This window comes from Cordyceps javanica, chromosome 5, assembly GCF_051103115.1.
Source record: "Cordyceps javanica chromosome 5, complete sequence".
In the NCBI taxonomy this organism is placed as follows: domain Eukaryota; kingdom Fungi; phylum Ascomycota; class Sordariomycetes; order Hypocreales; family Cordycipitaceae; genus Cordyceps; species Cordyceps javanica.
This window is the reverse complement of record NC_139299.1, coordinates 4,044,806-4,059,371: the sequence shown is the minus strand read 5'-3', so window position 1 is coordinate 4,059,371 and position 14,566 is coordinate 4,044,806. Positions and strand designations below refer to the sequence as shown.

General features: G+C 46.3%; 2 protein-coding genes across 2 annotated transcripts; one reads left to right on the top strand and one right to left on the bottom strand.

Moving 5' to 3' along the window:
* Positions 1 to 7,604: 7,604 nt before the first annotated feature.
* On the bottom strand, positions 7,605 to 9,683 carry V2A60_008446 (uncharacterized protein; the record flags this gene model as incomplete). The annotated part of the gene is made up of 3 exons (XM_083259719.1): positions 7,605 to 7,684; positions 9,396 to 9,588; positions 9,648 to 9,683. 3 exons carry the CDS (start codon positions 9,681 to 9,683, stop codon positions 7,605 to 7,607), a joined length of 309 nt encoding a protein of 102 aa, XP_083115845.1.
* Positions 9,684 to 13,275: 3,592 nt separating this feature from the next.
* Positions 13,276 to 14,088, top strand: V2A60_008445 (uncharacterized protein; the record flags this gene model as incomplete). The annotated part of the gene is made up of 1 exon (XM_083259718.1): positions 13,276 to 14,088. One exon carries the CDS (start codon positions 13,276 to 13,278, stop codon positions 14,086 to 14,088), a length of 813 nt encoding a protein of 270 aa, XP_083115844.1.
* Between the last annotated feature and the right edge of the window lie 478 nt (positions 14,089 to 14,566).

The following is a 14,566-nucleotide window of genomic DNA, read 5'->3' as shown; positions in this document are numbered from 1 at the left end:
AGTAACGAGGGAACTCTCCGTATAGTCAGGGACACTGGATTACCAGTAAAAACAGAATGCGGTTGAACAAGTGAGGTTTGAAAGAGCAGTACTTAGGGATCTCAACTCTGTCTAGATGACAAAAAGGATATTCAAAGTCGAGGCGGTCCTTTGATCCTTATACTTTTCTTTCTTGGTGCCTGTTATATCTGGGCCATGCATCTTATACGCTTTCTGGGTTCTTATTCACAAGCATATGACTTGGCTATCACCAGGGGGACAAAGTAAATGAATGGTCCACAATGAGGATGCTCAAGTGAGACTACCTTTTATTTATTATCTATTAATTCCAGGAAACAAGTTTTCACGAGGAAGGCTAACTCATAATAGTTCGGTGGCTAAATAATATTCTCTGATTTAAATATAAATTTTACTTGTTTTCGATTATTTTGATACTATTCTGTCCCTTTAGGTGCTGGTGTATTGCATTGTGAGGATGGGATAGTTCTTTGCCCCCACTTGGCTATCTACCTAATATTGCATGATGGTTTGGTTTAGATAAATCATAAATATTAACGAGGGAACCTGAGTATATCAGGTGGCTTGAGCTGTCTGTTGGAGTTCCATGTGCCGGCGCTGCGGTCCCGTAGAATAAGCTTGATCGTCACATTGGCGTAACGCGCTTACGTCTCTTCAGTGGACGAGCAATGAGTAAATTAATGAGCTCGCTAGTTCCACGGGATCATGTACATGTGAATCAAGGGGCCCCCGGGCCCACAGATGATTGCATATTGTAATGCAGGTACCGGCACCCGAGTCGTTTATTAAGATAGACAAGAAGGTGGCAGACTCGAATGCTTACTTCGCTTGATGATTTAGCAATGCATATCAAGCGTCACAGTAGCCGTTATTAAAATTGCAGTCTCGCCTGTTACATGAAAGAGACAGTGGCGTGACAAAAGTGGCGCGCCTGCACCTCCCCACCAACCCTACCGTTAAGACAGTTGTGATATATCTATTACTGTGTCCTTCAGCGTACTTGATAGACTCCACAGTATGTTGCGAGCCATGGCCGTCGATTATGGGAAGCCTATATTGGCACGTCCTGTGCGGCATGTTTGTCGAAGTGCTTCAGTATTCACGCCTTAGCTCATCGTTGGTAAAGCCGAAGTGGATACAGCAACCGCAGCATCATCGTGAAGCTCTGGTATACGCAGGGTGGTCATCAATTCCATTCCATCAATTTGACGACGAAATCAAGTTGGGTTGACAGCTTACTGAATGATTTCTCTGAGATCTTGACGGCGCTAACTTCGCCACCAAGAATCGCGTTAACTCGCGCGGCGCGGCGGCGGCACTTAGCAACAAGGACAGGGCGAGCATGGCAGCCGCGTGTTGGACTTGATGTGAGTTCATAGTAATGTAATAACGGTAGGTAACTTAGAGTAAAAGAGTCTAGGTTTGTTGGTTCAATTTCTCTAAGTAGAAGCTGCTGAATCCTGGATCTACGTGATGCTTATTGTCGGATAATGCTGTCTCTGTTGGCTCATTACGCAAGCGTTCTGCCTGGGCAGTTTTCCAGAAGTATTTAATGCCGGATTTTTGACTTTAGTAATAAAAGGTAAGTTCAAAATATAAATATTAAAGATTTCCTTGATAAATCTTATCTAGTTAAATAAAAGGAAAATTATGAAAAACCGAAAAAAAAAGAGTTTATAGCTATTCTAATACTTTTTAAGTAATTAAGAGAGATATTTCTATAGCTAAATTTTAACACAAGATATAATTAATAATACTCTAATATATAAGTTAATCTAAAAGACAGGTACTCTAGTAGTTTCTATAAATAATAATACTAGATTAATTACCTCTATAGTACTATAGTTAAAGCGTTAGGGAAGGCCTACATATAGTTAGACGTAGGTCGCTAGTTCGAACCTAGCTAGAGGTACCCTCTTGTCCTCTAAAAGCTAGGCTACGACATATAATAGACTCGTAAGGGGGGTAGAGGTATATAAAAATCTATTATATTATTAACCTATATAGGCTAAAGGTAGCTATAAGGTATACTATATTAGGTAAGAATATACTTAGATTTATAGACTTAATAGTAATATAATTATATAGTATACCTCTAATAGCTAGCTTAGGGACCTAGCTAATAGAGATACTATTTATATAAAAGGATAGCTATTAAATATTATTATATTAAAGATATAAAGAATAATTAATAAGTATAGGTTTTCCCCTAGGTTTATCTAGTTTTTCCTATCCTTAATAAGCTTACAGAAGTACTATATAAACTATAAGGCTAATTAGAGTATAATAATTAATTAATATTAAAAGCTTTAATCTCTAGTCTCTATAATATTCTTATCTAAGCCCTAGCTTATATAATATTATTATTATTTATATTAGTAGAAAAACCCTTACTTTCATATTAGGTTTATATTAGGCCCTTATTAATAATAAAACTATAGTATATAGGAGCTTTATAAAAATAAAGTCTTTAATAACCTCAAGTATAAATTCCTGATATATTAGTTAATTATATTATAACTATTTATAATATATTATCTCCTAGGCCTTATTACTATTATATAGAGGTTATTATAGGGCTATACTAGAGTCATTAGATAGGAAGCTTATATTTATAATTATATATATCTATTTATATATTACTTACCTATTATAAGGTTTTATTAGGGTTACTCTATTAGGGCTATCTAGGTCCTTAGCTAGCCGTATTATAGCCTTATTATTATATCTTACTTACTATATATATTACCTTAACTACTATTATTATAATAATTCCTAGCTATATTCTCTACTATTTTATTTATTTTATTTATTTAGGGTTAGGTTAATATTATATTAATATCTTAGGGTTCTTTTATATTAATTAATTAATTAATAATTATACTCTATTTAAGCCTTAGTCTAGAAAAGAGTATATACTTATCGTGCTGACTTGGCTATCTTAGCCGGGTTAGTATAGAGAATAAATATATACTGTCTTAGTAGTTCGGTAGTTTATTATAAAGCCTATATACTACTTTATAATAGAGAAATAGTCTTCAGTATTATTAGTCACGGCTATACCCGTTAAGATGAGGCGGGTCGAGTAAAATCTGCGACGGCACTTCCGGACTATAGTTAAAGCTCACCACAAGCGCACGCCTAATATCAACCGACACAGATAGGGTCTTAGAAATGTAGGAACATTCCATCGCTGATTTTAAGCATAGTAGTAGATTCCCGGAGCATTTACTCAGCCACAAGACACCAGCGCCCACCATATGCGAGTTAGGCCGCAGGGTAGAGAGTACACCGTCGCCATAAATGGTTACGGATCCCACCGGTTACGGACGCATTTCGTTGATAGCTATAGCAGAGCTTCGGAAAAGGATACTGTGATATGCCGGCCGCGAAAAAGTCTCTTTGGAATCACCATGCGGCATGACTAAGTCAGGTATGAGCTAGTGGTCTATATTCATTCAGAAGATAGCAAAAGCTCGAATTTGGACTAACCTGTCGCGTGATCCCCGGCTTGGCATTATCACCATGGCCTTCATGGCAGGAGCTTGGGAGCCCCTCTTGTGTCATGCATATCAAGTCCCTGACACACCTGTTGAGCTTCAGCTAGGCGTGCAAGCCGGAAGGAACTCCCCTTGCCCGTTTCGTGGTCGTGACTCGTGCATGATGCCTCCGTACCTGCGAGCCCAAGAAGACGGGCGTGGATTCTTGACGGGTGATTGGCGCGCTTGAAGGAAACCCGCTTGAAAGCAGGGGCACGGGTCGCTCGGCCAGGGGCGGTCGATCAGAGTCTGGCTTGATTTGTAAGACCGAAAGAACGCCGGGGAACACGGTAGCAGGCAGAATCGGGCCGTAAATCGATTTTTTTGCGCGTTCCCTGAGCGCCACGACTATGCGCTCCAATCAGAGACAAGTCTTGGCTATATTATATATTTTGTTCTTGTCGGAGTCCGCACTGTCAGGTAGCCAAATGTCAGCACCTGGTGCGCCGAAAGTGGCAAGTGGCAAGCGGCTTTGTGACTTGTTGCGGCGATAGCCGACCCGAGTCAACCGACGTTCCGCAATTGTGGGCTGTAGATTTGTTCGAATCAGAGCGGGGTGGTTGCGAAGAAAACTGTATGTCCATAATTGTCTATGAGAGACGGAAGAAGAGAGAACCTACAACATATTGACTCGCGAGTTCCACTTGACAAGCTTCTTAGTTGGCCGCCAAGGACTGATAGCCGATCCATCGTACGTTTCATGCCGCGTTGTTGTAGCCCCCGGCGGGGTAATCGCTTCGGCAAGACTTGCCAAATCGGGTAACCGCCCGTTTGTCTCCCTAGTCTGCGGCACACGCGATCCTGGCCTGCCTGAGTGGGGTCGGACTGCAAGGGATTTGGCGCCACTTGGTTCGGATATGCGGAGACCAGTCAGGGGCCCTTGCCGAATGCTTACTCCACCGACCATAAACTCCAATTTAGGCTTTAAAGTCCCCTGCGGGGTCGATGCAGGCAAGATAAACGACGTCAAAAAACATAGGGTGGGGTCGGGGCTTCGGCACAGCCCTGCATTAGCAAGTTCCCAATTCAGCAAGCCCGGCGAGACTTGCCCGACGGAGTAGTGCCGTTTCTCGTTAACGCCTTGGTCAAAGCCCCGCCTCCGACGATACAGGGGAGGAGTAGGGAAAAGAGCGGAGCACTTGAATATTCGTACCGCGGCCGAGATTTCCACGTGACAGGTTCATATGTGTAAAGTTTGGGAAATGGGTATGGGTAATGCCGAGGATAGGTAAGGTGTCTTAGATGCCTTGCCCTGATCGGCGTGCGTCGTGGCGCGTACGGCCACTAAGAGAGAAATCGAGACTCGTCCATGACACGATTCGGGAACTACTCTTGGTTGACCCGGCGCTGGCTACAAAATTAGGAGATATAAATAGGTTATAGCAAGGACAAAAGAAAACCTCCTTGATAGTAGCCTATCTCCGTGCTCTGCCTGCTCTTGATCCTACTCTGCTAGTCGATGCTGGGTAAACTTGGTGAACGCCGATTTGAGTCTGAACGAGTCGCCATCTACTTCACAGCCTAATGAGATGATTCGTGGCGGATCGGGCATAGTCATCATCTTCAATGCTGCTTAAAGGAGCAGTCTTCACATTCGTTTCGCTACATTTGCTTGACGGCTGACTTGCCAAGCCTACTTACTCGAGACGTTCATGGGCAGCGTCGGTCTATCCGAAATGGCAGCTACACTTAATGGTCAGTCTGTTGATACGATCCAACCCTGCCTATCTGCATTCAAAAGGTATTGAAAGAATGGAAAGTTGAAAGAGTGCCTGTAGGAGGTGTGGGCAGCGATTCGTAGCGACGTGGCATAGTCTTCGGCGTGTTGGCTGCAGACGGGAAGGACACAGGTGGTAGGCATACAGGGTATCAAGCAATGGTCTATTTTCTATCTTGCGACCCCTAAGTTTCTAGTCTAGTACTACAAAAAGTGGTTATGGCAAGTATCTCAATTCTATGCCTAGCGTTTCTAAGTCTGCTCGCTGCCTTACTGATGGCAACCTTTTTGTGCATCGCCGTGCTTGGTCGCGTTTTGCGTACTATTCAATGATAACTTAAAGACGTCGATTGCTTTAATCTTCCAGAATGTATTAGTAAAGTGGGTCGGGTTCGCGGTAACATAGTCGGCGTAGTTCTCATAACCGGTTAAGTTTCGACACTGCTGGCCCCAAAACGTCGGATTTCCCGCGGTGACGCCGCAAAAGTCGATGTTTAGCACAATTTTCTGATCACGAACCTGGCGATCTAATTGGTAAGATGATCCGCCGGCGAAAAAGTGCGGCTTTCCCCATGATTTAGGGTTTGGCTGACGACGCTTGATGTCTGTAGACGTGCCGTTTCAACTCCAACTCCATACCTTGATGTACTCGCTTAACCACTCCATTACGTCTGTTTGATCTAGTCAGCTTTGGACGGCCGTCCACGGATTAGATATACCCGACTTACAGACGCCACCTGATTTAGAGCCCCACTGCCCACAGGACTCGTCGGTATTACAGCCCTGATTAAGACTCTATTTTGCGTCCTGGAAGGTATTATCGCAATTCGCTGCGATAACCGGGTTAGACATGTCAGGCTGACTAATGGTATACTCTCCGAACTCTGTTATATTCCCCGTGTGTAGAGCGATCAAGTTATTTTCTGCCAGATTCTAATTTTCGTAAATATCGATTTCGCCTTTTGTAGGCCACGGGTCGCCAAATGTCTAGCTAGGAACATCACATAATTATTATTAGCTTTCGGGTCTAAATATTATACTATTTCTATTGCTTCCATGACTTACAAGGCCGGCCAGACTCCGCAGCCAGATTGCGGTAGATGCGTAAACTCCGTGATGAAGAGCCCGTGGTTGTAAAGCTGCTTACTTTCGATTCGGACACTGTCACGACCCTTGCCTTTGGGATCTATTCTATCCTTATGATTGATGCCAAGAAATAGCTCGGTCCCTTGAGTGGCGATGAGCCCCAATCGCGTAGCATCTTCCCGACTACGATAATTAACATAGCCTAATGTTAGATCAACATCATTGTAGTTGCCAGTCGAGAAGTTGCTCTAGATAGCTTTTTAGTACGGAGATGTCTATGCACTTGCGCGTTCGTGGGAAGGGTTAATTACCTCGAAGAAATTAAACTTATCAAAGAAATTACTACTATTATAACTCTTAGCAATTATGTACCGGGCGCTTGCGACGTCGAATCTAAGCACCGAGAGAGCAATCCATACGTGGAGTAGATTCATTATGCGAACTCGAAAAAGGCTAATAGTATGAGGAATAGATTGAATACGCGAAGCAAAAGGTGTGTCTAGTAAACGCAGACTATCTCCAGACTATAAATACTTTCCTATAACGGGCTAAAGGGTAGGATACTGTCTTTTGAGTGGTCTCTATCCACAAGACCTGAAACTTGATTTGCCTGTCTCATCCATCTTCTAGGCCCGAACTCGGTGGCTGTCACCTTGTTAAGCGGCCATATCTTCTTCATAAACCTACGCACTACTACGATAATAGCAGCAGCTAATTCCTGTCGAGTCAGAGGCTAGCGTTGGTTCTTAAAACATGCATTAACTGTTTTTGAAACTCTACTAAGTTAGGTAGGCCCTTATGCGAGTCTGCGGTAATGAACTAGGCTCCTTAAACCCTTGTTTTTCTAGCGCGCTTAGTGCGAGGAGATGAAGCTGAATGCCAACGAGTCTTAGACTCTCGGATTATCCGCATTCTCGCCTAAGCGCGTTACGCAGCTTCGACCATGACAGTAAGAAACCACCATCTACTATGTACATATCTAGTATCCCTGAAGGAGATTTCGTGGTGATGTGGTTTGTTACGAAAACTAATACTATTCATAAATAAAGTAACTTGCTTTTACTACTTGTTAGATGGGAACATCTAGCTAGCGGACCACACAGAAGCCTGGTATAGCGCAATTGCCCCTAATATCACTCCTAGCAAGACGAACGATCCCAGAACAACAAAAACACAGCCAATGGCAAGGTGAGAGAAGCCATGTTCATAGTAGTAATCGACATGTGCTCTATCTGCTGTGATTGCTAGTAATTGGCGATAGCAAGTAGACATATGCTTGGTGTTGTCGGGCTGGTGATAGGATTCTTGCTCATGAAGCATGATGCTGTAGAATCGTTAGTATTCAATATAAAACGCTTTGTAGTAGTGGCTATGTCACCGCCGGTGATAGTTTTGGTCTACATCAACTGGCAATATTGCTGAGGAAGAAACACCGGACATATTCGATCACACCTACAAGTCTTATCAGCGAGTAATTTTACTACTAGCAGAGCTAGGAAAGAGGCGATGAGAAGCTTATATGGAGAGTGACAACAGCGTTTTGCCGTGAAAAAATCTTCGATGATTGATTGAACCTTGTAGTTTTTCTATTTTGACGAAACAGCTGTCAGGCACTGTTTCAAGCGGAAACGCCGAACACCCTCGTCAAGCGTATATGATACCGAGCTAAGCATACATCATAGAAGCCCACAGGTATCTAACAATGCTAGAGTTAGTTGAGTTGCATTAGGCGCGAGTGAATTGATGGATCGCATTACCTGTTTTGAGGCTGACGACCGCGCATATTCAAAGAGCGACAGAGGGCCACGCTCTCCATCCTCGGTTGTTAGGCCGCGATGGTTGCGGCATTCGAAAACACTTGGGAGATGCCCTATTTGACCTTGCGCGAAACCAGTTTTTCTAGACCGGCATGACCGACTGCGCCCTGTCCCCATAGAGCCTGTTCAATAATGCAGTAGAGGTATTCGTACTAGATATGAAAGACGAGTCTAAGACCCCAGTCTTGTACTCTCCAGGGCGGCTAGGGAGGCAGCGCTACCCTAAAGTTAAGCAGAGCAGTAGACCGATGACTAAGACTCTTGGAAGTATACATCCTAGATGATCAAAGCCGATCTGGGCTTTAGATATAGCACATGGTGTCAAAGAGAAATGGACACGTTAAGAATAGATTCTTCAAGAGTTTGAGTGACCGTTGACAATTTAGACACTGTGCTCATTTGCTCCTGGCTGCCGAGGTACGATGCATGACCGGCATTGCTCGCAGACTAGCACCTGATGATCGCTATTGCAAGTAAAGCAGCCTGATTTTCTCTCTTGGTTCTTCATACATATTCTTCCTGCTTTTGGCTTGCTTTACTTGCTGAATGGAATAGGAGAGCGTGGCTGCTCACAGTACACAATTAACCCATAGTTTCTTGCTCTTTGACCTTTCATCTTACAGAATAAGATGACAGGAATAAGATGACACAAGATCGCCCGCTCCACCAATCTGACCAATCACTAGCAAGGATAACATGTTAGAAAACGAAGCTCGTGTTCAGCAGTATTTTCAGGACAACTAGATGAGCGCTGTCAGTGTAACACCATCACGGTTCAAGACGTGCAATCCCGCAGGAATATTTTTTTTTTCTTTTTAAGTAACTAAAACAAAATGAATCGTCTCTAAATAACATCGCACAATGCACGACAAAACTCTGCCCACATATTCGCCAATGGAGTCACACTTCACCCGTCCAGAGCGCCGGGAGGCTAGCCCTAAGCCCTTCTTTGTTCGCACTCCTCCGGCTTTGGATCCATCCTGCACCATTTCTTTGTCCCTATGCACTCCTCCGTCATCAACTTACAGCCAGCGGGTACATGAAATGTAAGATTCCCGGGAGGGGAGGTACGAGCGGCAAGACAGGCGGCTTCGTCTGTACTCGCTGCACAGAAACTCGCAGAGCCAGTGCAAAATTCCGGATTGCCAATGTGCCCACAGTCAATACCCGATGCCTCGAGGAAGGGAATCTTCCCCCCCGGTGGGGCGTTTGGGGTACCTTCTTTTGTTACGCGCTCGGAATGGCACTCCGCAGGGCTGCTATACTTCTTAGGCTCGCCTTCAGATTTCCAGCCGCTCCGAATGCAGTACATCCTAGAGCCCATGCACCCCTCCCGCTCTCCCGGAAAGCAGACATCGGAGATATCATAGTCTGGGATATAGGGCTTGATCACTGGCTTGACCGTGGATGACTGGGCTCGTGTCAACTTCAAGTGTAGGCGTAGAGTCGTGGGTAAGAAGCGAAACTCACCTGCGGGATAGGGTCACCGAGGGCCGGCGCAGCCATGATGGCAGCTGCGAAATAGAAGAGCTTCATTGTGACTACTTATACCCGAATTGTTGTACTGAATCTCAGTGGCGGACGAGAGTCGTGATGTTCTGTTGCAGATGGTAGAATACGAACAAAAGATTGCTGAAGGGCGGCAGGAGAGAACCTCTTATAGGTGGTTGCGGAAAGAGTCTTCACATCTCGCTTCTAAGACCCAACATTAACACAGTCTTACATGAAGTCGTACGGCAGTAAGTCCTGACTCGTACGAATAGCAAAATTTGATATGCTAGTAAACCGATCACCTCAGCTGACAAATTAGGAGGACATTTGTTCAAGTGCACAAGTAGTGCCGAGGTTTTGCGGAGTTTACTCGGACACGTATTAATTTACACTTGAAATAAAATTGATAGTATTTAGTAAAAATTTTCTCCTCTGACGAAATGAGAGAATGCATATCAGCATTGCATCGCCATGTAAGACAAGGTTCTTCTATATAGCCTTGTAGGGTTCTTCTTACCTAGTGGTGCCACTGATTACGTCTCGCATCCCGTTCGCGGGCCCACATCCCACGATTATGCGCTCTAATCGGAAAATATCTTTCACCTATCCTTGTCGTTAGCGTAGCCGACCTGACTCGATTAGATCAGGGGCAGTGTCGTCTAACCGAAAGTGGCCATGTGAGTGGCTTCCGCCTCGTTTTCAGGCGGCTGATACGGCTCCACCTACTTATCTGCGCGTTTCGGCTATGTACCATAAGCGAAGAAAACCCTTTTCAAATATCACACGCTCGCTTATGACATTAAGGGATCACCAAGTCGGACCTTGAGATGCGCATGAGACCGGATCAGCATTGTTGTTCCAGAAGGTTGACTAGTATCACCTAACCGCTTTCCCATCCCGGTCCTCGCAAAGAACAGAAGGCGAGCCTACCCAAAAAGTCTGGTAAAAAAAAGTGTGCCTATCAAAGATGTGACACGTAGCAGAATCGGGGAGCTACCAACTACCGCTCCGAAATGGTACTCTCGATCCTGGTTAAGCAAGACCTGCGTAGAGGGTCAGACCATTAAGCATATCAAAGGTGGTATGATTTGCGGCGAAGGTGCAGCAAATCAGGCACGAATCGCAACCCAAAACAGGCAGCAACGGTCACAAAGCCAGGATTGCTCCTGTTGGTGTCGGTCGCCTGATAGCACCCTTCAAAGTCGCACTAAGCGCGTCTAGGCAGCAGCATTCGGACAGGAGCGGAACTGCAACCAGCCGCGTACTGACAAATCCCGAGAGTGTGGCGGTGCGAGGGAGCCAAGGCGGGGGCATAACACGTGTACGGTCTGAATTCTGCGGCGTTGTTCCTGTGCGCGTTAACGGGAAATTGTATGCCTTGTTCCCCGGTGACGAAAAGTCAGCGTAAAGCTACGAGTAGCTAACGTCATCACCTGTTCGTTTCACCCCAGCACGTTGATGTAATGCGGAGCCCGCCCCCGCAGGCCGCCAACAACAACGAAGTAAATTACTGTATTCGGCAGGCTTCGCCGGGCTTGCCCCTTCGGGCACGCTGGTGCACGGCTCTGCGCGTCTAGCCCAGGTCCCACATGGTGAAGCGGGCCGATGTTTTCTACGGCCACCCACTCGTGCTGCTGCATCGTGGCACGCACACAGCAATGCTTGACGTAGGGCATTCGACGCATACACCCGCTACCGGAGCTCTCCTCGTACGTGGATAGGCTCTGAACTTGTACAAGCAGTTATTACTGTGCGAGTGTATGGTATGATGGCTTCCGTGGCGATGACCTGTCTATAAGACGTAGCGCACGCCAATAGGCAGCAGACATGCGCTGCTACTACTCAAAAGTGAAAGATGCTTGAGCAAACAATTTGCGAAGGTCGGGTGTAGTCTAGTACCACTCTGCTGAGTCTCAGTCGCTGCTGTGCTGGAAATGGTCGGTGGCGACGGCATAGCAGGCATCGACTGATACTGCTACAACAATACCCTGCTGATATCCTTGGTACGTGGATCTGCTGTCTCTAAAAGATTACATTGCTGTCGTAGTCAGCAAATTGCCAATATCCTCTTGGCCGTCGACTGACGCGTAATTACCGCAGTAGCTCATTGTCGTCATACGCTTAGGCTTGCCTGGGGCTCTCAACGGCGCCTCCGGGCCTAGTCATGCCGCACCAGTACTGGCCTTCGCGCATTTTTCCGGATAAAATATCTCAGGTGTTATATTCCATCTCTTTGTTGGGTTGTTGAGCTGTATCTTACCAATATCGTATGACCATGTGGATGGGTGGGCGGCACTCGAATATCGGCTTCGCATTCGGCGTGCCAGCGCGCGCATTGCCGTGGCAGCATCCTTGGCTTAGCCGTTGCCAGAGACCAGACGACGGCGGAGAACGCAGCGTAATCTTCCTTCCACTATAGCTCTTTGAGCCATTGCAGCCATGAACTACCTTTTAATCTGTGCAGTACCAATCTTGTATTGCCAGCACCACGAAGTGCGTTGATCAGCATTCCCGATACGGTAAACTATGAGCTATTGTTAACAAACTAGTCGATCCTTCATATTCTTGGCCGCTCGTGACTTACGTCGTTGGTTCTGGTTAGGCGGCTGCAGGCCGTCGCAGGCTTGAATACTATCGTGGCCCTGATTTTGTCCTCCAGCCTGGCTCCGCCCTGCGATTACCGCTCTAGCGTCGGAACAGTTGTTAGGTAGGCCGTACGCATATGCTATTCCTACCTATCGCGTGCATTGAGAAGTCTCCTACAATCTTCCGAGGAAGAGGTAGGCTCTGCCAGTGCCGGTCGCGGTCGGCATCCCCGTTGATGCGAAGCGGTTTCAGGCAGGGCAAGAGACGGCGCGTCCGCAGTAGTACTCTCCAACCCAGCAATAATCGCAAGTTGGCAATGGCTGACACATACAGGGCGTAAGTCTAGTAAGAATACCAATCTCTCGTTTTTTTCTATAGTGGTCTAGAGTTCTGCATCAATTCAACCACGAAATGGCACGATAACCCATAATACCGGAGTTTGGCCGCATAGTATGGAGCCCACCGCCGCCATCCACTGATCACGTTTTTGCGTGTTCTCTAGGCTTTCCAGCTATAGATATAGCAGATCAGCGAAAAAATCACCCTTGTAGTTATGATTTGATAGAGTAAGTAGGTTCTTGATGTAATTCAATGGCCTGTCTTTAGTTGCTGCATAACAGTAGCTCTAATGATCGGCCCACTCTCGGGTGCCCAGGGATTGGCAATACTGCTTTTCTGCGGCGGCAGAATATTCCAGAACTCGCACTTTATATTATGCGCATGAATTATCCGTTGCTTATATTGGAGAAACTAGGGGCTTCTGCCGGCCGGACGCAGAGATGGGAAGAACCTGTCCTTGACTCGCCGTCACGAACAATGCTGCATTGCTCATTATGCGATTGTGTTGATGATGATGGCTATGCGACCTCAACTGTATAAATATCTCTTCTTCGAACCTCCTTAAGCCACAACTAATCCAACACATCACTCACACCTACCCTAAGAACCCTTATTCTCAATCAACACTTTCGGGCCTCGAACCTGGATACCACAAGCTTTGCTTTTTACAAACATCGACACCATGAAGCGAGTCATTCTTCTCCAGCTTCTCACGAGTCTCGCTGCAGGGACTCCTGTCGTACAGCGCCAGGATACTGGAGTAGACGCCACGGCTCTCGGTCAATCGTGGATTCAGAAGGTCGAAAAATTTGTGAACGCGGACCAGCGTGTCGATTCTGAAATCAAGAAAGCACTTATCAACAATATGTCCAAATGTTCACTTGGCGGCATCGAGCCTCTCGTGCTGGGCGCCTCAACCAGCTATCGTCCCGAATGTCCCACCATCTTTGACGGCGACGGTAGCGGCGGCGCAACAGACGCTACAGCCTTGGGCCAGGCCTGGATTGCGGCGGCGGAAGAAGCCGTGGGCAAAAGCGAGCGTCCCCAGACAAAGCAAAGAATTTTGAGCTCCATCTTGAACTGCGAGATTATGAGAGCTTCGGGTAACTTGATCGGCGATGCGGATAATTTCCAAACTTTCTGCCCTTCTCAGCTTGGCGACAAGGGCAACCCAGCCACTGAAGCTGAGCCTGTGGCGCCTCTACCCTCACCAAAGGAGGAGCCGAATTCAACGGAACAGGGCGGACAACGTAAAACAATTTCCGCTAGCAGACCGTTCCTTGAGCCGGCCAGCCTGTCAGAAAGCGATGAGATCTGCGGTCCGCTCAGCGGTGCTAGCGGTGTTGACGAGAAAGGGACTTCGGAAGCCTGTGTGGGTACCGAGATCTTTTGCCGACAACGCTACTACATAGGCACATCCGAAGAGTTCGCCAATGCCGACGAATGCCTTGACTCCCGAGTCGACCCAGACGCCATTATCTTCCCAGAAAACTAAGGAATGCGGTATAGCAGATTACGAGCCATCACCCAGGATTCCAATCTTGGATCTCTGGACTACGTCGTCTGAAATAGCTGGTAGTAGCTAGTCTCACGAGTTCGGAGCTGGATTTCGCCTTATAATGTGTCACAGCGTTATAGAGCAATATAAAAATCCTTTTTTTTTTTACTTACACCGTTCAGTGCGCTAGTTACTTTTACTTGCAAATCGCAGGATTGAGGTTTTCACGTTCAAACCTCTTGAAGTGCATGCATGACGAGCGGCGCGCTAATTACACGCACGTAATCAAGCTTTAATATCACTACAACTACGGGGACTGGGTAGCTTCATTCTTTTTCTCTAGTCTCTTGTCCAAAGTCTGCTAGAACCATGAGCGATATCTCCCAATAGCGCAGTGACCAAAGCCTTGTACAGGTTTTTTGGGGCGAACTATGTGTCGTCTATCTTCCCCGTTCTGTCAGCCCGCCTTCCGCCG